We start from the raw sequence: 23,896 nt of genomic DNA on the forward strand, positions 1-23,896 counted from the left end.
GATTGAGCTGGTAGCCTTGAGTTTAGCTAAAAATTGTAAGTCTCACTAGTATAATACTGTAGAATTTCTAACAATGATTATAGCCATTTCGTAGTTGGTTTTTCTAACAAGCATTCTCATCTTGGCTGGTCTTCACTTTAAATGTGCATACAGTTTAGTCATCAAAATACCATGAGTGCCCATGACAGTTTGAACAAGTGGTTGTCATTAGCTATACTCAATGTATCCAACTACAGGCTTCCAATGCATTGTTGTCATTGTCACGGGCCTGCTGTTGCCAAGTGAAATTTTCATCACGTAACATACTTATCTAAACCAAAACAGCCAAGCTGTAAAAAAAGAGTGCGGCCCTCAAAAAGGGAAGGATGAAAAAAGATGTGAAATCCAAGGTGACGGCCAAGAAATGGCTGTGATGGTAGGTTAATGGCAAAAATTTTAGTTACAGCAATTCAGGTGAATTTGCGTTGCCTCCTCCACTAGGATTCAGCACCAAATTCACCTGAATTGTACTGTTTTTGCAGTAACAAGTAATAAATGACAGAATGATGAGTAATGGATATTACATCTGGAACAGATTACTTCTTTTTAATGTGCATTTTATCCAGCATGTGATTGGTTACAGTTTGCACTGGAGACAATGTTTAAGCATGAACAAAGAGTGATAGTATACGGAGGGTGCACATGAGGCCAAGATACTACAACAAACATGTCTTGTGCTTGAACTACAACAGAGAAATGTGTGTCTCGCAAATGTCATTAATTTTGTACCTTAAGTTTAGAAAACTGTCAAAATCTGCATTTCAAATTTTAATTAATTTTATTGATTCTTTGTTGTCTACGATTGCAACAGTGATTAACTATCTGTGCTTGGGTATGCATTAATTTACTGATTATTATCTTTGTTTGTAGCTCTGGGTCCTCCTCAGAATGTCACTGCTTCACCAATTAACTCTACTACAATACAGATCAACTGGAATGTACCCACTGTCACTAATGGGATGATACGTTACTATACTGTGGTATACAGGATAAATAGTAGCATGGACTTGATGGAACTAAACTCTACCAGGATCACAGCATTAGTGACTGGACTAACTCCCTTTACTTTTTATACACTTCACGTGTTGGTAGTTACTGTAGCACGTAGTGAAGCCAGTAAAATGTTACTGTACAAACAAATGAATCAGGTAATTACCAAACAAACTTAATTAGAAATTGTAATAATAAAAATGTCTTTAATTCCTATAGCCCCAAGTGATCCTCTAAATGTTATGGCATTTAATGTGAGCTCCACTTCAATTAATGTAATGTGGCAACCACCAATGACTCCCAATGGAATTGTTAGATCCTATCATGTAGTATATACCACTGATAATACTACTGCTAATGTTAATACTACCAATATTTCAATTGTTATTACTATGTTGGAGATATTCACAACTTATCAGGTCCAGGTATTTGCCACTACTGTTACCAAAGGAAATGGTAGCAACGTAGTCAATGTGACCACTGATGAAGACAGTAAGTCTTGGATTATTGGTTAAAGTATTCTTAGTATATCACCACATACTTCTAAGCATATCTATTAATTGTCTTGATCATATTTACATATGTACTTGTCAATCTATAGGACCTGGGTCTCCTGGTGATCTATTTGTTAATGAAGTAAACTCCACTGCAATAGTTATCACTTGGGATCAACCTGATGTAACAAATGGAATTATCACATCATATGAAATCCTCTACTCTGTTGGTAATGTTAAGACTGTTAGTGACAATGATACAAGTGTACTAGTTTATGCAACTACAAACACTTCATATGGACGGGTGATTGGTGGGCTTGGTCCATTCACAATGTACACTGTGGTTGTAAGAGCATACACTCATATTGAAGCTGGAGAATTGACTGATACATTCAGTATTCTAACTGATCCAGATAGTAAGTGCATCATGCTGTGTATTAGTACTTTCGTTGTAATCATATTTCCATCATAGGCTCATCCCCACCAGTTAATTTCATGATAGTAGTTCTCAACTCTACTGCAGTACAGTTGTCATGGCAATATCCTATGACTCTGAATGGTGAAATCAGAGGCTACTCAATTCTTGATTCAACACCTCCTAATATTGAGATGGTGATAATGAATATCACCTTGGACATGGTGGATGATACTAGCAACCAGACTGCTATAATAGCGGAGTTGACACCATTTACCTACTATGGCTTTTGCATTCGAGCCTTCTCTTTTGGTGACCAAAATGAACGACCAAACTTTGTACATATTGGAATAGCAACTGATGAAATCCATGTAAGAACAGACGAAGATGGTAAGGTGTAGCTAGCACTGTGGTGGTTGTTATTTGCTGACTTTACAGTACCTGATGCTCCAAGGAACTTTTCAGCAGTAACTATGTACTCTACAAGTGTGCAGTTGTCATGGGTTGTTCCTGATCCTACAAATGGTATTCTACTGAGCTATACTGTAGTCTATTCCAACAGCACAAATACTTTAATGATGGTGTATGACAATAGTACATTTATGGACAAAATTACTGATCTAAATGAGGACACAGATTACGATTTTGTCATTTATGGTAATACTAGTGCTGGAGCAGGTCCCAATGCTACTGATCTGGTGAGAACATTTGAAGATTGTAAGTGCATCTCCAATAACTAAATAATACCCCCATGAAATTGTACAATGTATTTTCAGTGAACATGCAGATACGTGTATGCAGAGAACTTTATTTTAAGTAGTAAATAACCATATGGTGTGTATTTAGTAATGAAATCTGTTTATTGTGTCTGTTATCCATTACAGTTCCTTCTGCACCACCACAAAATGTTTGCACTACGGTGCTAAGTTCCACATCAATATCAGTGTTCTGGGACCCCTTTCCTTGATCAGAATGGTGTTAAAGTGAAGAACTTTGTAGGGTCTATCTCATAATACCCATTCAGTATCTTGAAGACCTCAATGAGGTCACCACGTTGGCATCGAATAAATAAAGTGTAAAAGTCTAAAGACTCTTGAAGACCTCACTTTTGCAGCTCCTGCAACCAGACGAAGGAAGCTGCAGATCTGAAAATTTTCATGCAAGAGTTTAAGGCCTAGACCTCTCCAAAGGCATAGCAAGAGCAGACATTTTCTTTGCGGGTTTAAAGAAAAATCGCGTCCGAACCTATGGTGGTCGGACATTGGTGGCTTACTCTACATCACTATCTTGGTCACCACACATTTCTAGTATTGTTACTAAAGCATCTAAAACACTTAATTTTCTGAAACGCAATTTAAACAAATGTTCAAAACAAGTTAAAGAATCTGCTTATCTAACAATGGTCAGGCCACAACTAGAATATGAATCTGACGTCTGGGACCCTCACCAAACTGCAGATATTGTAGAGCTAGAAAAAGTACAACGAAGAGCAGTACGCTGGGTAATGAATGATTATGGTAGACTTAGTTCTGTTACCTCAATGTTAAATCAGCTATCAAGGCCAACTCTCCAGACTCTCCGCAAATTATCTCGACTACAAATATTACACAAAGTTAACATCACGATCCACGAGATAGTATAGGGTTGACAATGAAAAAATCGACCCCCTTTCGATTAGCTTGTTACTTAGGGGATGGAGCCTACCAGTGATCTAGTTTTAAATGGTGGGTACGTTAGAGACCAAATGCCTTCGGTTTGAGATATAGCCGTGTCGTAAATTTTGATGGATTTCGGCTCATATACATAAAAATGGGCAGGAACATCTAGAATGTTGTCCAGTACTTTTTTGGGTTATTGGGTGACATGCTCTACAAAATACACTTAAAACGTGATTCGCTGTACTTCAATTTTCGCTAAAACGGCGCTTGACGGGTCGGCAATGAACAATCAACCCACTGAAACTCAAGTAACGAAGTCCAAGGTTGTTTTACAAACTCCCAGACACCTTTTTGGATATTAAGTGGAGCTTTACGGTGTTTACGTGCCAACGCAAGCTGATGCTCTCGACTCACGCTATGATTTAGAAACTCGCAGCCTCCGTATCCCCAAGACTACGCATCCGTTTTTGATAGTATGATGACCACCACGTAATGTACATTCATGGAAACATTGGAGCGCGCTAAACAACATCACTGCTGCCCATTTTTATTTAAAAACCTGAAAAATCGCGAAAATTTAAAATGCGCACTACAGGAACAGCAAGAGGGGTCACCGTATTATTACCCTACAGTTTTGATGTAGACTTGGGTAGGATTGATCACCCAAAGTTGGAGGAGAAATTATAGAGGTTGATTTTTCATTGCCAACCCTAGACAGTACCATCCACTGCACTACATCTTACCACATGTATCTACCACAGCACACCAGAATCAAGACACACGGTAGTGTGTCGTGCGGCCCAAGAAGCCGGCGCGCAACACCCGTGAGTATATTGACAGGAAGGAAGAAAACGCAATTTTCGCACCTCCGTAGCTCTGTGCTGCCTTGATTAAACAAGACGATTTTTGCTGTGGACACTCCCTCCACCTTCAGCACTCCACATTCCAAATTTGAGCGAAATCGCTTCAAGCGTCCCCGAGATATGCGACTTCAAAAATTGGCTTAGTTTCTTCGTTTTTCTTCTTATTTTTCTTCCTCTTTTCGCACACTTACAAAAACTGCTATAAAACGCGAACGCCATATCCGATTGCCTTGAAATTTGGCACACTGAAGCGGGGTATAAAGGCGCATCTCTGTACCAACTTTGGCTAGGATACGATAAACTGGAAAAGAGTTATGATCGATTATTCACGAAAAATAACACCAGTATGTTGTCACGCCTACAGGGTAAACCGCGTATGGGAAGAAGCTGAAAATCGGTGGGTGAATAGGTTAACTATTGAACCTCAAACCTTTTGTGGTTTGAAAGAAATCGAGCTAAAAACCAGGAAGATACAACGAAAAAACCAACAGTGTGTAACAATTACGCAATCGAGATTAGCTAATAAAAAACGATTACTTGCCACGCCTACCAGATAAACCGCTTGGGGTAATGCTTTGAAAATCGCTGTATAGATGGAGTAATCATCTTAGAAAAGCTCTTCAATGGTGTAGAAGAATCAGACATAAAGCCACGGAGTTATAACACGAAATCCAACTTGGTGCAGCAAGTGCGAGATCGAGATACTCTAATAGAGCAGTCATCCTAATAGAGCAGTCACCCTGAAGAGAATTCAAGAGATCAGCTAGAAACAGGTAACCTGTATAGAGATCAGCTACAAACAATTCACCCTGTAGAGTGATCAGCTACAAACAATTCACCCTGTAGAGAGATCAGCTAGAAGAAGTTACCTTGTAGGGAGTTCATGCAACTATGGAAAGAGATAGTTCAGCTAGAAGAAATCGCCTTGTAGAGTTCAGCTACAAAGAAACTATCATGTAGAGAGTTCAACTACAAACAAATCGCCCTGTAGAGAGATCAATAGAAGAAGTTACCTTGTAGAGAGTTCAGCTACAAAGAAACCATCATGAAGAGAGTTCAGCTGCAAACAAATCTCCCTGTAGAGAGATCAGCTAGAAGAAATTATCTTGTAGAGAGTTCATCTACAAACAAATCACCCTGTAGAAAGATCAGCTAGAAGGAGTCACCTTGTAGAGAGTTCAGTTACAAAGAAACCATCATGTAGAGAGTTCAGCTGCAAACAAATCTCCCTGTAGAGAGATCAGCTTGAAGAAGTTTCCTTGTAGAGAGTTCAGCTACAAACAAATCATCCTGTAGAAAGATCAGCTAGAAGAAGTTACCTTGTAGAGAGTTCAGCTACAAAGAAACCATCATGTAGAGAGTTCAGCTGCAAACAAATCTCCCTGTAGAGAGATCAGCTAGAAGAAGTTTCCTTGTAGAGAGCTACTGAAGGGATTCCACCCCGGTCAATTGTCATTCCTCCTTCGTGCAGCATCTGACACTCTACCCACCGCTGTGAATTTACAGAGATGGTCCATCCTATGTGAAGCGAAGTGTTTGCTTTGCGATTCACGGCGCCCAACAACTGCTCATGTTTTAAGTAGCTGCCCTGCAGCATTAAATCAACAGCGGTATACCTACCGTCATGATCAGGTTCTTCGTGTTTTGGCCACTAAACTTTCTGAAGCATTTGCTGACATCCCATTTGTTAAAGTGTTTGCTGATATACCTAATTTCCATGCTGATAATTCTCCACAGTCTACAATTCCGATGAGTCTCCTTATTACATCCTACCGTCCAGACATTGTAATATATAATTCCCAGAGTTCGTCCATCACTCTGTTGGAACTAACATGCCCTCTGGACTCCATCCATCACATCCAGTCTGCTTGCAATAGGAATCAGAGCAAAACTGAGTATCTGCAGCTGTTGGCTGAATTTGATCGCCTAAATATTGCTAACTATTATGACACCATTGAAATCACGGTACTTGATCATTTTCAAGTGTCTTCCGTCAAGAATTTATCTAGTTTGTTAAACTTTGTTCAAGCTGATATAAGGATTTCGAAGCACATTATTAAGGAATGGTTAGATGCTGCTGCCTCTGCCAGTATCTCTGCCTCTCATAGAATTTTTCTAGCACGAAATTGTACAGAGTGGTGCACAAATTAGACAGTTTTATTTTTGTAATTACAGTAATTAGTCTTTTTTGTTGTTGTTGTTTTTGCCTTGCCATGCCCACAGTGTAGTCCTCTACTTTTTGTGTTCGCATGCTGTCCAAGGTTTCACATGCCTATTTGTTTTGTTGTACATCTTTTCATCACAATTGTTAATGATGGTTATCTCTCTTCAGCTACAAACAAATCATCCTGTAGAAAGATCAGCTAGAAGAAGTTACCTTGTAGAGAGTTCAGCTACAAAGAAACCATCATGTAGAGAGTTCAGCTGCAAACAAATCACCTGTAGAAAGATCAGCTAGAAGAAGTCACCTTGTAGAGAGTTCAGTTACAAAGAAACCACCACGTAGAGAGTTCAGCTACAAACTAGTGACCTTGTAGAGACATCAGTTACCTTGTAGAGCGTTCAGCTACAAAGAAACCATCATGTAGAGAGTTCAGCTGCAAACAAATCACCTGTAGCAAGAGTAAATAATGGAAGAGAGAGTATCCAACTGCCATATACTGCATCAAAAATGAGCACGTCAAGTAGAGAAGCCATCCTGTAGTGCTTTCAAAGGCAGTGTTGAATGAAGTAATAAACACCTGCTAGCTCAGACTGTTTGAAGTGTCCAGGCATGATTTGCAGTCAAACAGTCTGAGCTAGAAGGTGTTTATTACTTCATTCAACACTGCCTTTGAAAGCACTACAGGATGGCTTCTCTACTTGACGTGCTCATTTTTGATGCAGTATATGGCAGTTGGATACTCTCTCTTCCATTATTTACTCTTGCCTGTAGAGAGTTCAGCTACAAACAAATTACCCTGTAGAAAGATCAGCTAGAAGAAGTCACCTTATAGAGAGTTCAGCTACAAAGAACCATCATGTAGAGAGTTCAGCTGCAAAGAAATCACCTGTAGAGAGTTCAGCTACAAACAAATCTCCCTGTAGAGAGATCAGCTAGAAGAAGTTTCATTGTATAGAGTTCCGCTACAAACAAATCACCCTGTAGAAAGATCAGCTAGAAGAAGTTACCTTGTGGAGAGTTCAGCTACAAAGAAACCATCATGTAGAGAGTTCAGCTGCAAACAAATCACCTGTAGAGAGTTCAGCTACAAACAAATCTCCCTGTAGAGAGATCAGCTAAAAGAAATTACCTTGTAGAGAGTTCAGTTACAAAGAAATCATCATGTAGAGAGTTCAGCTACAAACAAATCTCCCTGTAGAAAGATCAGCTAGAAGAAGTCACCTTGTAGAGAGTTCAGCTACAAAGAAACCATCTTGTAGAGAGTTCAGCTGCAAACAAATCACCTGTAGAGAGTTCAGCTACAAACAAATCTCCCTGTAGAGAGATCAGCTAGAAGAAGTTTCCTTGTAGAGAGTTCAGTTACAAAGAAACCACCATGTAGAGAGTTCAGCTACAAACTAGTGACCTTGTAGAGACATCAGTTACCTTGTAGAGAGTTAAGCTACAAAGAAACCATCATGTACAGAGTTCAGCTGCAAACAAATCACCTGTAGAGAGTTCAGCTACAAACAAATCACCCTGTAGAAAGATCAGCTAGAAGAAGTTACCTTGTAGAGAGTTCAGTTACAAAGAAACCATCATGTAGAGAGTTCAGCTGCAAACAAATCACATGTAGAGAGTTCAGCTACAAACAAATCTCGCTGTAGAGAGATCAGCTAGAAGAAATTACCTTGTAGAGAGTTCAGTTACAAAGAAACCATCATGTAGAGAGTTCAGCTGCAAACAAATCACCTGTAGAGAGTTCAGTTACAAACAAATCTCCCTGTAGAGAGATCAGCTAGAATAAGTTTCCTTGTAGAGAGTTCAGCTACAAACAAATCACCCTGTAGAAAGATCAGCTAGAAGAAGTTACCTTGTGGAGAGTTCAGCTATAAAGAAACCATCATGTAGAGAGTTCAGCTGCAAACAAATCACCTGTAGAGAGTTCAGCTAGAAACAAATCTCCCTGTAGAGAGATCAGCTAGAAGAAATTACCTTGTAGAGAGTTCAGTTACAAAGAAACCACCATGTAGAGAGTTCAGCTGCAAAGAAATCACCCTGTAGAAAATTCAGCTACAAACAAATTGCCCCGTAGAAAGATCAGTTAGAAGAAGTTACCTTGTAGAGAGTTCAGATACAAAGAAACCATTCTGTAAAGAGCTCAGCTGCAAACAAATCACCTGCACAGAATTCAGCTACAAACAAATCACCCTGTAGAGAGATCAGCTAAAAGAAGTTATGTTGTAGATAGTTCAGCTACAAACAAATCACCCTGTAGATAGATCAGCTAGAAGAAGTTACCTTGTAGATTATTCAGCTACAAACATTCACCCTGTAGAGAGAGCAGCAAGAAGAAGTCACCTTGTAGAGTGTTCAGTTACAAAGAAATCATCATGTAGAGAGTTCAGCTACAAACAAATCTCCCTGTAGAAAGATCAGCTAGAAGAAGTCACCTTGTAGAGAGTTCAGCTACAAAGAAACCATCTTGTAGAGAGTTCAGCTGCAAACAAATCACCTGTAGAGAGTTCAGCTACAAACAAATCTCCCTGTAGAGAGATCAGCTAGAAGAAGTTTCCTTGTAGAGAGTTCAGTTACAAAGAAACCACCATGTAGAGAGTTCAGCTACAAACTAGTGACCTTGTAGAGACATCAGTTACCTTGTAGAGAGTTAAGCTACAAAGAAACCATCATGTACAGAGTTCAGCTGCAAACAAATCACCTGTAGAGAGTTCAGCTACAAACAAATCACCCTGTAGAAAGATCAGCTAGAAGAAGTTACCTTGTAGAGAGTTCAGTTACAAAGAAACCATCATGTAGAGAGTTCAGCTGCAAACAAATCACATGTAGAGAGTTCAGCTACAAACAAATCTCGCTGTAGAGAGATCAGCTAGAAGAAATTACCTTGTAGAGAGTTCAGTTACAAAGAAACCATCATGTAGAGAGTTCAGCTGCAAACAAATCACCTGTAGAGAGTTCAGTTACAAACAAATCTCCCTGTAGAGAGATCAGCTAGAATAAGTTTCCTTGTAGAGAGTTCAGCTACAAACAAATCACCCTGTAGAAAGATCAGCTAGAAGAAGTTACCTTGTGGAGAGTTCAGCTATAAAGAAACCATCATGTAGAGAGTTCAGCTGCAAACAAATCACCTGTAGAGAGTTCAGCTAGAAACAAATCTCCCTGTAGAGAGATCAGCTAGAAGAAATTACCTTGTAGAGAGTTCAGTTACAAAGAAACCACCATGTAGAGAGTTCAGTTGCAAAGAAATCACCCTGTAGAAAATTCAGCTACAAACAAATTGCCCCGTAGAAAGATCAGTTAGAAGAAGTTACCTTGTAGAGAGTTCAGATACAAAGAAACCATTCTGTAAAGAGCTCAGCTGCAAACAAATCACCTGCACAGAATTCAGCTACAAACAAATCACCCTGTAGAGAGATCAGCTAAAAGAAGTTATGTTGTAGATAGTTCAGCTACAAACAAATCACCCTGTAGATAGATCAGCTAGAAGAAGTTACCTTGTAGATTATTCAGCTACAAACATTCACCCTGTAGAGAGAGCAGCAAGAAGAAGTCACCTTGTAGAGTGTTCAGTTACAAAGAAACCACCATGGAGAGTTCTATGATAAATATATGTATTATATATATAATTTGTACATTTACTGATAAAATCAGAAATATTTAAAGTACATCTGCTTCACCTTTTCTTCTTCCTGTAGTAAAGAAAAAAAGACAGGTTAAAAAAGTCCCAAAGCTGGCCATAGGCCGGCTTTGGGGTATACAAATACAAAAAGAAATGAAATCTAATCCAAAACAGCCAAGCTGTAAAAACACAGTGCGACCCTCAAAAATGCTATGGTGAAAAAAGATGTGAAATCCAAGGTGGCGGCCAAGAAATGGCTGTGATGGTAGGTTAATGGTAAAAATTTTAATAACGGCAATTTAGGTGAATTTTTTTGCCAAGACCAAGTGGCACAAAAATTCACTTGAATTGTCGTTATTAAAATTTTTACCATTAACCTACCATCACAGCCATTTCTTGGCCGCCACCTTGGATTTCACATCTTTTTTCACCATAGCCTTTTTGAGGGCCGCACTGTTTTTTTACAGCTTGGCTGTTTTGGATTAGATAGTTATTTTCAAGAACAATAATGATTGGAACTCTTTACCAGTAGATCTTATTGAAGTTGCAGATGCTGACATTTTTAGAACTGGACTACAATTATTATTGTAATTGTGTTGCATGTATTTGGGCAAATCTGAGAACACCAACAGGGCTGACTGCTCAGTAATAATAATAAGCATAATAATCATAATCAAAACTATTAGTTTTCGGACTTTGATTTTTACTACCAGTAAACAATGTCCAATTTATTTCAAATTTGTATACAATATACCTGTATTCATTAGCTAGCAATGGCCAATAAATGATTTCATTATCTTTAGCATTGAGGGAGTAGCAACCTCACAATTTAATCGATAAATTCGGACGAATTTTATTTTTAGTTTATCCATGGTTACCAGTGAAGTTAATACTTTTACATCAATTACACCAGTGCTAAAGCACAAAAGCAGGTAAATAAATATCTTTCAAGAGTAGAAGTGTGCCTTTAAAGGTTATATTCAGGATATTTCCATTGGCACGCTGCATTTTGGCTCTTAAATGAAGGAGATGCACGCAAGGTGGAAAAATGAAGTGACGAGAAATTACCTCCTAACCACCCACAAATGTTAGTCTTGGTGTCAAATCAAACAATCTGTACTGGAAATTGAAAGGCGTTTCTTTCTCTACTTTATATGGGTGCATAAAGCGGCATTTTTGGGCACTCATATAAGGTAGAGAAAGAAACACATTTCAATTTCCAGGACGGTTTTAGTGATTGGGCAGCAAGACTAACATTTATTATGTTAATTAGCAAATCCCACTAGGGGTAGCACGCTAATGAGCATTACAATATTAGTAAATGTACAGTTATACGTTGCACGAGATCCTTATCACCACTCACTCACGACTACACATTTCACAGTCACATACTAGATATATCTGATCAACATATGTATCTAGGAGTCTTAATTCATAAATCACTATCTTGGTCACCTCACATATCAAATGTTGTCAATAAAGCATCTAGAACACTCAATTTCTTAAAACGCAATCTAAACAAATTTTCAAAACAAGTTAAAGAATCAGCTTACCTAACAATGGTGAGACCACAACTAGAGTATGCATCTGCTGTCTTGGATCCCTACCACGTTGGAGATATTTCAGAGTTAGAGAAAGTACAACGAAGAGCAGCGCGCTGGGTGTTGAATGACTATGGCAGATTCAGTTCAGTTTCTCTAATGTTGGATCAGCTAAAATGGCCTACATTACAAGTTCGTCGGAAATTATCCAGGTTACAAATATTGCATAAGATACACTACCAACAGTTATCACTCCAAATTCCTCATTATTACTTACCAAAAACACGACCAACAAGACAATACCACCATCTTCACTATATCTTACCTACCTCATCCATGCACCACAGCATACCAAATCAGCTATTTCTCAAGAACAATAAACGACTGGAACATGATACAGTTGAAATTGCAGATACTGATCTATTTACGACTAGATTCCAATCATATTATTGTACCTAATGTATTTGTGTTTATGTGATTCCTGAGCACACCAGCAGGGCTGACTGCTCAGTAAACAATAATAGCTCTTAGTTAAACTATCAAATTATGGAATAACTGGAAACCTCTGGAACTGGTTTAATAACTACCTACGTAATCGCTTTCAACATGTTAAAGTCTGCAATGTTATTTCTGATCCATTGCCAGTATTATCTGGTGTTCCCCAGGGCAGCATCCTTGGCCCCCTGCTGTTTCTAATGTATATAAATGATCTAACACTAGCTACACAGTTTTCTAATCTATTTTTGTTTGCTGATGACACCAAGCTTTATAAAATAATTCTTCACCCCCCTGATCATACTGATTTACAACAGGATCTAGACCAGCTATATATCTGGAGCATCGACTCTGACTTATTTTTTGACATCAGTAAATGTATCTACTTGAGTTTTAACAACAAGACACCTACTTCCTATTCACTTGATGGTAACACACTTCCTCGGCTGCACAGTCATCGTGATTTGGGTATACAAATCTCTGACAACCTCTCCTGGGAGAATCATTACAAACATATAACTTCCAAGGCTTATAGATATCTCGGCCTCCTAAGGCGTGCTTTTAGTAACTGTCACTCTGTTAAAGCCAAAAAAACTCTATACATAACTCTTGTTCGATCTCAGTTAACTTATTGCTCTCAGAGCTGTGGAATCCATACTTGATCAAGGACACTATTACCCTAGAAAAGATTCAGCGACAAGCAACTAAATTCATCCTTAAAGACTATGAATCTAGCTATCATACTCGTCTCCTCAAACTAGATCTATTGCCTTTAATGTATACACTGGATTTCTATGACATCATGTTTTTCATCAAAGCTCTAAAGCAGCCTTCCAACCATTTTAATATATATGATCATGTTTCTTTTAGCACTGCAAACACCAGATCATCCTCTAATAATAAACTCAACCATGTCTACACTTCTAACAATTACACCAGGAACTTCTATTTCAACAGAATATCAAGACTGTGGAATAAATTACCATCCATCGATCTAAGCCAGCCACTATCAGTCATTAAAGTCAACATCTACAAGTATCTACATCAACACTTCACACTTCATTTTTCAGCTGACAATCCTTGTACGTATCATTTTTGTTGCAGATGTAGTAATTGTTATAACGTAGGTTTATCTAGCAATTTCTCGGTACTTTAGTAGTTTTGTAATTAAGTAAATTAAGTTTTAACTTTTTCGGGCTGCCAACACGGGTTGTTGGTTGACCCTCAATACGTTTACTGTATTGTAAAGTATTAATAATAATAATAATAATAATAATAACAATCATATATTATATTACTTACGGCGTTCTTAAATGTTTCAAGATCTATTGTGTCGATGTTAGGAATTTGAAGGGAGTTCCATTGAATAATTGTTCGAGGGAGGAAGGAGTATTTGTACACATCAACTCTCGTTTGCAATTCAGTTAGCTTGAGAGGATGTTGAGCACGGGTGTAGGACACTGGAGTTGGTGACGGCAAGCAATGATCAGGTAATGCCAGTAAGTTCCTGACAATCTTGAATAGGAAGGTGAGTCTAGCAATTGTTCTTCTGTTTTGAAGTGTAGGCCATTCTGCCCATTCAAGACTGGTTAACATGTCTGTGATGCTATCATGGTTTTGGTTAGATCTGTGCCATGCAGAGTTTGTTCAAAATGAGTGGTTAGGAGGCAATTTCTCGTAACTTCATTTTCCCACCTTGCGTGCATCTCCTTCAATTAAGAGCCAAAATGCAGCGTAACGGAAACATCCTGAATATAAACTTTAAAAGCACACTTCTATTCTTGAAATGTATTTATTTACCTGCTTCTGTGCTATAGCACTGATGTTATTGATGCAAAAGCATTAACTTCACTGGGCATGGCTAAATTAAAATAAATGCGTCCGAATTTACCGCTAAAAATTGTGAGGCTGCTACTCCCTCTATGCTAAAGAAAACGAAACCATCTTTTGGCCATTAACAGCTAATAAAGACAGGTATATTGTATACAAATTTGAAATAAATTAAACATTGTTTACTGGTAGTAAAAATCAAAGTCCGAAAACTGATAGTTAACCATAGTTTTGTCCGAACGTAGAATTTATCGGACCGAGCATACTACTGCCTACAACTTTCAAGCCATTAATCATGCATAGCTGATTGTTGGAGGATAATCACTGCTTAGCAGCCTACCTTTTGGTACAATAACCTAAGCTGCAGGATTTCTAGGAAGTGAGTGGCAGCTGTTCGAACATCGTATTGTCCGTTAATCGATGCTTGACTCTATTTGTATATGGAACAGGTTACCAACTGTCATGGTGATGTCAGAATCCTTGTCTCAATCCAAGAACAGTTTAAGTAATTTTTATAATTAATTTGTACTTTTACACTCAACTTTGAGTTCTGTAATATAATCACTAATGATAATAATACAATTTTTTGTCGGAGAATTGAGAACATTCGGACAAGCCACTTATGCAACTCCTGCAGCCACCAGACGAAGAAGCTGCAGGTCTGAAATTTTGCATGCGAGAATTTATAACGTAGACCTATCCAAAGGCATAGCCAGAGCTGAAATTTTCTTTGAGGGTTTCGGAAAAATCGGGTCCGAAGCGATGGTGGTCGAACATTGGTGGCCTACTCTAGCTTTTTTATTACTATTATTAACACCTTCTGAGTTTAATACCCTGTAACTAGCTATATAAATAAACTTACTCTGGCTGTTCCCCTGGCGTATTAACACGAGAACAACAACAACAACAAAAGTTTCTTTGCCGAATATCATTTTTAGCTACTGTAGCTAGCAGCTATGCCACTGCGCTGGGTTGTAGCTATGTCAGATAGAACTTTGTGTAAACACTTGTGTGACACTATATTATATCCAGGGTACGAAGGAATTTATATGTTTACATATTTGCGTTCCTGGATGTACTGTATGTAGCTATCGGTATAGGGCCCGCAACGCGAAAAATCGATACTGATCCTCCAAAATAAACTTGTATTTGTATTTTAAGGATAAAGGCTTATGGTAGAAAACGGTATATATATATATATATATATATATATATTTGTTAATGTACAAACTCAATCATGAGTATATTCATACATACACTGTTAAAACAGGGGAGTAACTAGGGGAGTGAAATATTTTACTCTGAAAGGGGAGTTTGGATTACTAGGAGAGTAACAGTAACCCGCTAAGGGTAAAGAGAACTCCAAGTAAGTGAAGGCACCAAACTGAAGAGTTCCCATTACCAGCTAGCTAGTAGCTAAGGTGAACTCAGTGAGCCAGTATGGCTGAGGCCACATATGAATGAGCCACATGCAGGTTATAGCTGTCTCACTATGTTATTTTCTCCATTAACTAACCTGTTCAATTCTAGCCACTCAATGTAAAAAAGGAAAGTAATTATTTATTATTATTATTATTATTATTATTATTATTGCTTTATGGTGTAAACACACCAAAGGTCTGTTGGTAACATGTACCAACAGCCGCGAAAGTACATTACATTACATTACTTATTTACCTACTTACTTACTTACTTATATACACACATACATACAGATTCTACAAGTAGTTCAGGTTTGAGGTGGGTGGACGTGACTGGTGGCATTTTGAGCAAGGACAGAGATAGTGCAATGAGCAATTGTTGTTATCTTCAAAGTTAGTTATAAAATGATCCCAGAGAAAAGTTTTTAGTTTTGATTTTAGCAGAAGAAACGTTAAATCCAAATTAAGGATATAGGCATGGCATTCCAGAGAGTTGGTAATCTATGGAAATAAGAATGTCTAGATACGTTATTTAAATGATGAGGGATGATCAATTTGTTGCTGGTGCCGGATCTGGTATTAGCTGAGCTGAAGTTGATATGATCATGAATATTGAACTGTTTAGATTGTACCTTGATTGATTTGATTGCAAATCATAGGCGGCGGAAAGGGGGTGGGGGGGGGGCTAGGGGGCTAAAGCCCCCCTCGGTCTGCTGAAATGATATCACACCGAAATTATCTTTCTTGGAGTGGGGCTGAAAACCGTGATAAAGATCGAGATACTCTAATAGAGCAGTCACTCTAATAAAGTAGTCAGTGTGTAGCGGCTATGAAAGGATTTTTATGTAGTTTATCAGCTAGAAATGGTAGTTGGTGAGGTGGAAAGCTCTTGTCAGTTGGTTGCGACCTTTTTTTTTTTTTTTTTTTTTGGTCTCACCTTACCAAACTATAGAAATAAGTCTGGGTCAGCCCAGCCCCCCTCATATTAACTACTTCCTCCGCCGCTGTTGCAAATAATATATCTTGTAACTCGAACAGGTACATCAGAGGAAGGATCCTTAGTTTTACTAGACGGGTTTTGTAACTACTGGTGTAATCATTTAATAGATACTTAGTGGCACGGCGCTGGATTTGCTCGAGAGTTAAAATGTCTTTCATCAGGTGTGGACGCCATAGTTGGGTGCAATAGAGCAGCTGAGATCGAACCATTGAAATATATAATGTGACCAATGTAGAAGTAGAATGGGTAGAAGCAATAGTACGACGTATTAGTCCCAATACCTTGTATGCACGAGCAGAGATTGATTTGTAGCGTTTGTCCCAACTTAGATTCTCAGATAATATGAGCCCTAAGTCCTTGTGTGAGTCATTATGTGGTATAGTAATATCCGAAATGGTGTAGGTGGTTTCTAACTTGCATTTAAATAATAAATGTACGAATTTTTTTAGATTAAAATTCAGATCTGTCTCTCTGGACCAAGTAAATAAAGCGATGATATCTTCTTGCAGAGCGATGTAGTCAGATGTAGTACAGATGTGCATGAAACACTTGGTATCATCGGCAAATTTAGGCTTCCTTTTCAATGGCAGCCATTTACTCATGTTTTATTTTACAGGCTAACCAAGACATAGTGAAGGAAACAGAAAGTACGAAAACAGGACGAATTGTTACTCAACAATGTTTTGAAATACGTATGTATAATTATTAAATACCATTTCTATTACAAGCGCATTATTTAGAGTGAAGAGTATTATCATAGAAACGGCTTCTTTAACAACAGAGCCGTGTTGAGTAGTTGAAAGCGGTTTGCTTCTCTGAGGAATTGTAGTGCTTAAAAGGTGATACTAAACTGTTTGCTTGTTCGTGAATAATTATGCACTTGTCAATTTCATGCCCCACCCCCCACCCGGGGGTCCCAACACCCCAGGTGGGGATTTGACATTGGTTCTTGTCCCCACCCCTGGGGCAATTGACAGTCGTCCACTTCACTGACCGATTTTCGTAGTAGTTGCATTTCTAAACAATAAAATCATACTCGCTATAATTTTGCTAGCTGCAGGTGCAGACCAGGTTGCTTAACCAAAATCCAAGGTGTTGTCAAATCTCCTACTAAAGGGGTGGGGGATATAGTAGGGATTTGACAGCCGATTTTGCCCCAGGGGTGGGGAATTTGACACCGATAATTGTCAAATCCCCTGTATTCCCCCACCCCCCCGGGGTGGGGGGTGGGGCATGAAATTGACAAGTGCATTACTGGACGTTCACTAGAGTCTATCTCATTCATTGTTTCTTCAGGTACGTTTGAGCTCATATCTGAGTCGTCTCGTGTGACACACCGGTTTATTAAACTGGCTCCAACAGAAGTCACCACTGCTCGTGAGGGTTTAGGCACCTCATTGTGATACGGCAGAAATAGTTCAAGACTCAGGGAAAGAGAATAAAATTCGGCGGACTCAGTCGTATCCGCACTGACTGGTACGTACAGTATTCAGCCCATTCAAGCTACTAGTAGTCAGTGTGTAAGAAGTTGAAGACTTGAGGGAGGAGAGGAAAGCCACCTAGCTTAAACATGGCGTACATATCATGTCCGTCTGCCTTCAGTTGACGTTAGCAGCCGGACACAATGAGACACAATGATATTGCCTGGTAAGGTCAGTAGCCTGTATCATTGTCTTTTTACATAATTACATGCAGATTCACTGGAATTAACTAGAAAGATGTATCGTCTGCAGTTAACAAGAATCTTTGATACAATGTACATTGTGTGTCTTCAACTTCATCAACTTTCCAAGTTATTCTTGACCTGTAAGGAGATAATGTTTATAGTTACGTAAGCACATGTTTACTTTTTTAGCATGGATGTCTCAATGTCACTGAGAACATAGAATTTTTACAACATCCAGTAAGTGTGTTAACATACAGTGACTGTGCATCAATTTGTAAACATGTATTACAGGTGCCACAAGAAATCAGTGAACAAATAGACAAACAAATTGATGAACTCCAGGTAGCAAAAAAGTGCTGTTTTGCATGATAGCAACTGTTTGCCTTTTTAGTTTACACTACCAATGCTGCAGGTCTGGAAGAATTGTTTTTACAACTTTGTTGGCTACTGTGTGTGACGTACCTTCAGCCATAAAGGTAACAAGTATATGATTGTTAAATATTTCTTTACTATACTGCTATTTACTACAGCTGATAACATGTCATGTGGCAGGAAGTAACTCCAGTGAAGTGGCAGTGAAGCATCGTTTGCTGATGAAGCCTGACTATTGGTCTCTTTTTTTCAGAGACTTTCCAATATTATAAAGCTGGATATTGTAAATATTTTGTTACAGTTTTGCTGTATGTCTTTAACATCATTTGAAATTTTATATGGAGTTATTTGCAGAATTTCATGGAGTAAAGGAAACGCCTTGCATGCTTATGTAAACTCTCCTAGAGTAACTAGAACTCCCTACAATAGATTTTTCAAAGGGTTCCTGTTACTCCTTTGTGGGGTGTTAGTTACTCTCCACAAAAATATAGGGGTGTTAAATCCTCCCTACACTGGGAACTCCCCTAGGGAAGTAACAGTTACTCCTTATTTTTAACAGTGTATATATGTAGTTAGCTACTTATTTACAAATTTATATAATTGTTAAATAAATCAAGAGATGGAGCTTGGATAATATGATCATCTAGTTGGTTCCATAATTTTATTGTAAAAGGAAAGAAGGAGTTCATATAAGCATCTACCCTTGTTGGCAACTGCAGAAATCTTTGATGGTGACCTCTAGTTGTGGTGTTGCTTGGTCTAAACTGTTGGTACACATTAATATTATTATTATTATTATTATTGTTACTGAGCAGACAGCACAGCTGATATGCTCAGGAAAAGAAAAGCAATCATAAAATGAATTTAGCTACGTATAGTTACAAAGATTACAGTTATTGAGTTCCATACAATGTTTGCAGTTCCGCTGAAAAAGAGTCAATATTTGTTGCTCTCAATGATGGAAGATGGTAAGTTGTTCCAATCCTTAATTGATCTGGAGAAAAAGCTCTGTTGGTATGAATAGGTGGATGAGTTTGGTAGAATAAAACGATGTGGGTGATATAGTCTGGTGGATCTTGTCATTGAAATAAAATGAGGAGGAATTGACAGTGAATAATCTTGATGTATAATTTTAAAAAGTGCTTGTAATCTGGATATTTTACGTCTCAGCTGAAGGCTTGGCCAAGAAAGATGCTGTAACATAGCTGTGACTGAGCTGAATCGATTGAAATCATTTAGGACCCATCTAGCTGCCCTACGCTGTACTTTCTCTAGCTGTTGAATATTGTTATGGTGGTATGGGTCCCAGATGACTGCAGCGTATTCCATTGACGGTCGTACTATCGTAAGGTAGGCTGTTGCTTTGATGTTAGACGAGCAGCAACTCAGATTGCATTTCAAAAAGTTTAATGTTCTATTGGCCTTAGCAGCTATGTTACTAATATGTGGAGACCATGATAGTTTGTTGTCCAATATAACACCAAGGTAGGAGTGTTGGTTTGATGTACCCAAGTTGTGATTGTTTAGCTTGTAGTTGAAAATGATTGGTGATAATGATCTGGTAAACCGCATAATAGTACATTTGGTTACATTGAATCTTAATTGCCACTTAGTTGCCCATTCGTGTAGTTGATCAAGATCATGCTAAAGTTGAATGGCATCCTCCTTGGTGGTGATAATTCTGTAAAGTAAACAGTCATCAGCAAATAACCGTAGTGGCGAATTTACATGTTCTGTTATATCATTAATGTATAGAAGAAACATCAAAGGGCCGAGGACTGTCCCTTGAGGGACTCCTGAGTGAACAGTTATCGAGTCAGAAAAAGTACCGTCCAAAGCTACTTGCTGTGACCTTCTGGTCAGCTAAGTATTGACCCACTGACAGATGTGATCGTTGATACCATAGTGTCTTAATTTAACTAATAGTCTTTGATGTGGGACACTATCAAACGCTTTAGCAAAGTCAAGGAGAATGACATCGGTTTGTTTCTGTTGGTCTAGAGCATGTGACAAGTCTTCTATCAGTGAAATAAGTTGGGTAACACAAGAGTGCTGGGATCTGAAGCCGTGCTGGGATCTGAAGCCGTGCTGGGTATCAATGAGAATGCTATTAGAGTTTAAATGATTCATTATGGAATGATATATAATATGTTCCATAGTTTTGGAGCATACAGAAGTCGATGATATTGGTCGGTAGTTTGCGGTACTAGTACGGTTTCCTTTCTTGAAAACTGGACATACATTGGCCATGAGCCAATCGGAAGGTAGTACACCTGTGTCTAGTGATTGAGTGAATATAACTTGCAGTATAGGAGATATTTCGTTTGCACAATTCTTCAAGATATATGGATGAATGTTGTCTGGCCCACTGGCTTTGTTGGTATCTAATAGGGATAATTGATGTTGGATACCAGCCACTGAAAATGTAATACTTGGCATAGTAGGTAGAGCATTCACAGGGTTGTTGCAACCATTCATGGAAGGGATATTAGATAAGTTTTCTTTAGTGAAGACTGACTCAAAATAGTTGTTTAATGCATTGGCTTTACTCTTTGTATCTGAGATAGATTCACCATCTACAATTAGGGTGGAGATATTATGGTAGTCCTTACGTTTTGCTCTAATATACTTCCAAAATTGTCTACGATTTCCATTAAATGAGTTGTCAAACATTCTATTAAAATAATTATTGTGTGCTACTTTAATCTTGCTACTCTAATATACTTCCAAAATTGTCTATGATTTCCATTAAATGAGTTGTCAAACATTCTATTAAAATAATTATTGTGTGCTACTTTAATCTTGCTATTTATAGAGTTTTTAATCTTGCGATAGGCATTCCAGTCATTACTAGATTTGGTTCTTTTAGCTATGTTGTATAATTGTTTGCGTCTCTTCATATCCCTCTTTATTTCTCTGTTTATCCATGGTAATTTGGAGTTGGAACGTATAGTTTTGTATGGCACGTGCTTTGCAACACTGTCATTGATTACACCTTTTAAATATCTACCATGTCATTAATTATTTTATACATTAGTGAGGCTCTCAAATTATTTCTTCGCTTCTCCAATGTGTGCCATTGTAAACTGTTCAACATTTCTGGTACACTAGCTGTCCTATTATAGTTATTCATCACAAACCTTGCTGCTCTTCTCTGTACCATTTCTAATTTATAGATGTTATGTTCATGGTATGGGGACCACACTGTACTGGCATATTCTAGAATGGGGCGAACAAATGTATTATAGCAGTAGCATTTAACTGTTGCAGGACACTTTGCTAGATTCCGTTGTAAAAGACTTCTTACTGAGTTTGCTTTTGCAGTGATCATGTTAACATGTTGTGTCCATTTAAGATTTTTGTCGATAATGACACCCAGATACTTTGTATGACTTACTGATGGTATTAAGGTATTAGATAGGTAATAGGATGATTGAACATAATTCATTTTATTGGTAATTCTCAAAAATTCAGTCTTTGAAGGATTAAATGACATCTGCCAAACATCAGCCCATTGTGATAAAGTATCCAAATCATTCTGAAGGGCTACCACATCTTGTTCAGAATGAATACTTCTGTAGGGTAAAGTATCATCTGCATACAACCGAATTTTTGATGAAATATTGTGTGCAATATCGTTAATGTAACATAGAAACAAGAGTGGTCCCAACACTGACCCCTGTGGCACTCCTGAAGTTACTTTACACAGTTGGCTCAGTATATTCACAACTTGTTGGGATCTGTTTGTCAGGAAGCTTTTATAATCCATCTTAATATGTGACCCGGTCTGCGAAAAGGGCTCTTATAGCCTTTCCAATTATCCATGTTTGGCTAATCATACCTCCTAATCTACTAAAGCTATCACCATGTAATTACACCCACAGCTACTGCCAGGTTAGGGTTGTTGAGTGACCAAATTGTAGGCTTGTACCATATTCACCAGTCAAGTTCTGGGTTACCATATATATGCAATTGGAAAGGCTATAAGAGCCCTTTTCGCAGACCGGGTCACATATATTTCCACAAATACCATAGTGACTAAGTTTGCTGCAGAGTCTGTTTATACGTAGGTACAGTATCAAAGGCTTTGGACATATCTAAGTACAAAGACCTCTGTTGTTTGGTCACCATTCACACAATCTAACATACTACAAGATTGAAAAGGTACAACGTAAGGCTGCTAGATTTGTTTTTAATGATTATTATAGATATTCTAGCGTAACTAACATGCTCAACTACTTAAAATGGGAATCCCTTGAATACAGAAGAACTAAGTCTACCATTATCATGACTGGGTGAAAAACGCGGGAATGGAGTTGGTTGCTTCGTTTTGTGCTCTAGTCCTAACCGCGTGATTTGAGTCTACCTCGCTGTCTCACAGCTTCTCCAGTCGTAGGACGACCAATAAGGCCAGTCACGCCGTTTTACAGGGACGCTACGCCACTGTCACTGAAGATCATAACAACCTTAGACGTAAGGTTGTATGCTGGCGGTCCATGCGGTGTTTTTGTAGGCCTGTGTAGGCTCTGTAGGTTTAGCTGCTTTTTCTTTCTTCTGCTTTTTGTCATTTATAAATTAAATTAGGTTTAACTTCTAGCTAGAGATCCGGGAGGATGGGAGTGCCATTAGGGCCGGAACAAAAAAAAAACCTTAGACGTAAACGCTGTTGTACCGTGGCATAACTCTTCTAACGGTACCACCAAAGGTAGGGTCCGCAACGCGAAAAATCGATATCCTAAATCAACTACCTAACTATTGTCATGTGTTAGGCTAAGTGTAACTTGAATAACACCAGCGTGGCAGCCAAGTTTGTCACTTTCTTCTGGTAGAAAACGATACAAATGTCTTAAAATCATGTGATTTTTCGCTACAGCGGTTCGTAGGGTTCTTCGTATGCCACGATATTCACTCTCAACATTGTTCAAGTAGTCTATCATCAACTCAAAGTATTGGTGGTTTGATTTTATTGGTCATTTTCTGGTGGCAGCACGATCTGTGCAGCTTTTTGACGACAGACAAAATGTTTCTTCCTCTGGAGCGCAGGACAAGCAGAGCAGCAACTGCGCCGTGGGTCAGCAATGACCAGTACTAGGTAAAGTACCTGCATGCGGAGTATGGTTATAATTGAAGCTTGTTAGCCATCTGGCTGAGCCATCTATATGCTGAAATTCGGCCAAAATGACGCGATTTTTGCAAACAAATACCAGAATGGTTGATACATCAGTGAGACAGTCTCCAACAGCAAGGATACGAAGCTTATAAACACCTAACAATACGGCTATCTCGCCCAGTAAACGCATAGAGCAATCCTGTGCATGAAATAGGCACTCAC

At 38.5% G+C, this 23,896-nt stretch overlaps 2 protein-coding genes and 2 long non-coding RNA genes across 4 annotated transcripts in view; 3 read left to right on the forward strand and 1 right to left on the reverse strand.

Annotated features, from left to right (window-relative positions):
- Positions 1–15,092, reverse strand: part of LOC136246179 (receptor-type tyrosine-protein phosphatase delta-like) — a gene marked incomplete at its 3' end in the record, with an annotated part of 46,339 nt that extends 31,247 nt beyond the window's left edge. The window contains exon 1 of the mRNA XM_066037625.1: positions 14,968–15,092. Coding sequence (XP_065893697.1) covers positions 14,968–15,037 — 70 coding nt within the window. The remainder of the gene's footprint in view (positions 1–14,967) is intronic.
- LOC136246183 (phosphatidylinositol phosphatase PTPRQ-like) lies at positions 1,324–2,684 on the forward strand. Its single transcript, XM_066037626.1, has 4 exons — positions 1,324–1,521; positions 1,631–1,939; positions 1,996–2,328; positions 2,377–2,684. Exons 1-4 carry the CDS (start codon positions 1,422–1,424, stop codon positions 2,676–2,678), a joined length of 1,044 nt encoding a protein of 347 aa, XP_065893698.1. The 5' UTR covers positions 1,324–1,421; the 3' UTR covers positions 2,679–2,684.
- Positions 15,093–17,276: 2,184 nt separating the features above from the next.
- On the forward strand, positions 17,277–18,167 carry LOC136246181 (uncharacterized). Its single transcript, XR_010696284.1, has 3 exons — positions 17,277–17,365; positions 17,823–18,002; positions 18,037–18,167. It is a non-coding gene; the product is annotated as an uncharacterized lncRNA (long non-coding RNA).
- A 65-nt stretch (positions 18,168–18,232) lies between these two features.
- On the forward strand, positions 18,233–18,584 carry LOC136246182 (uncharacterized). The gene is made up of 3 exons (XR_010696285.1): positions 18,233–18,332; positions 18,382–18,429; positions 18,484–18,584. It is a non-coding gene; the product is annotated as an uncharacterized lncRNA (long non-coding RNA).
- Positions 18,585–23,896: the final 5,312 nt, after the last annotated feature.

The sequence above is a fragment of the Dysidea avara genome, unplaced genomic scaffold (genome assembly GCF_963678975.1).
Source record: "Dysidea avara unplaced genomic scaffold, odDysAvar1.4 SCAFFOLD_228, whole genome shotgun sequence".
Classification (NCBI taxonomy): domain Eukaryota; kingdom Metazoa; phylum Porifera; class Demospongiae; order Dictyoceratida; family Dysideidae; genus Dysidea; species Dysidea avara.

Bases quoted from the DNA above. Each gene is read 5' to 3' on its own strand.
- LOC136246183 (XM_066037626.1), top strand. From the start codon at position 1,422: ATGTTGGAGATATTCACAACTTATCAGGTCCAGGTATTTGCCACTACT. The intron at 1,522-1,630 runs GTAAGTCTTGGA...GTCAATCTATAG, and splicing joins TGTGACCACTGATGAAGACA to GACCTGGGTCTCCTGGTGAT. The intron at 2,329-2,376 runs GTAAGGTGTAGC...CTGACTTTACAG, and splicing joins TGTAAGAACAGACGAAGATG to TACCTGATGCTCCAAGGAAC.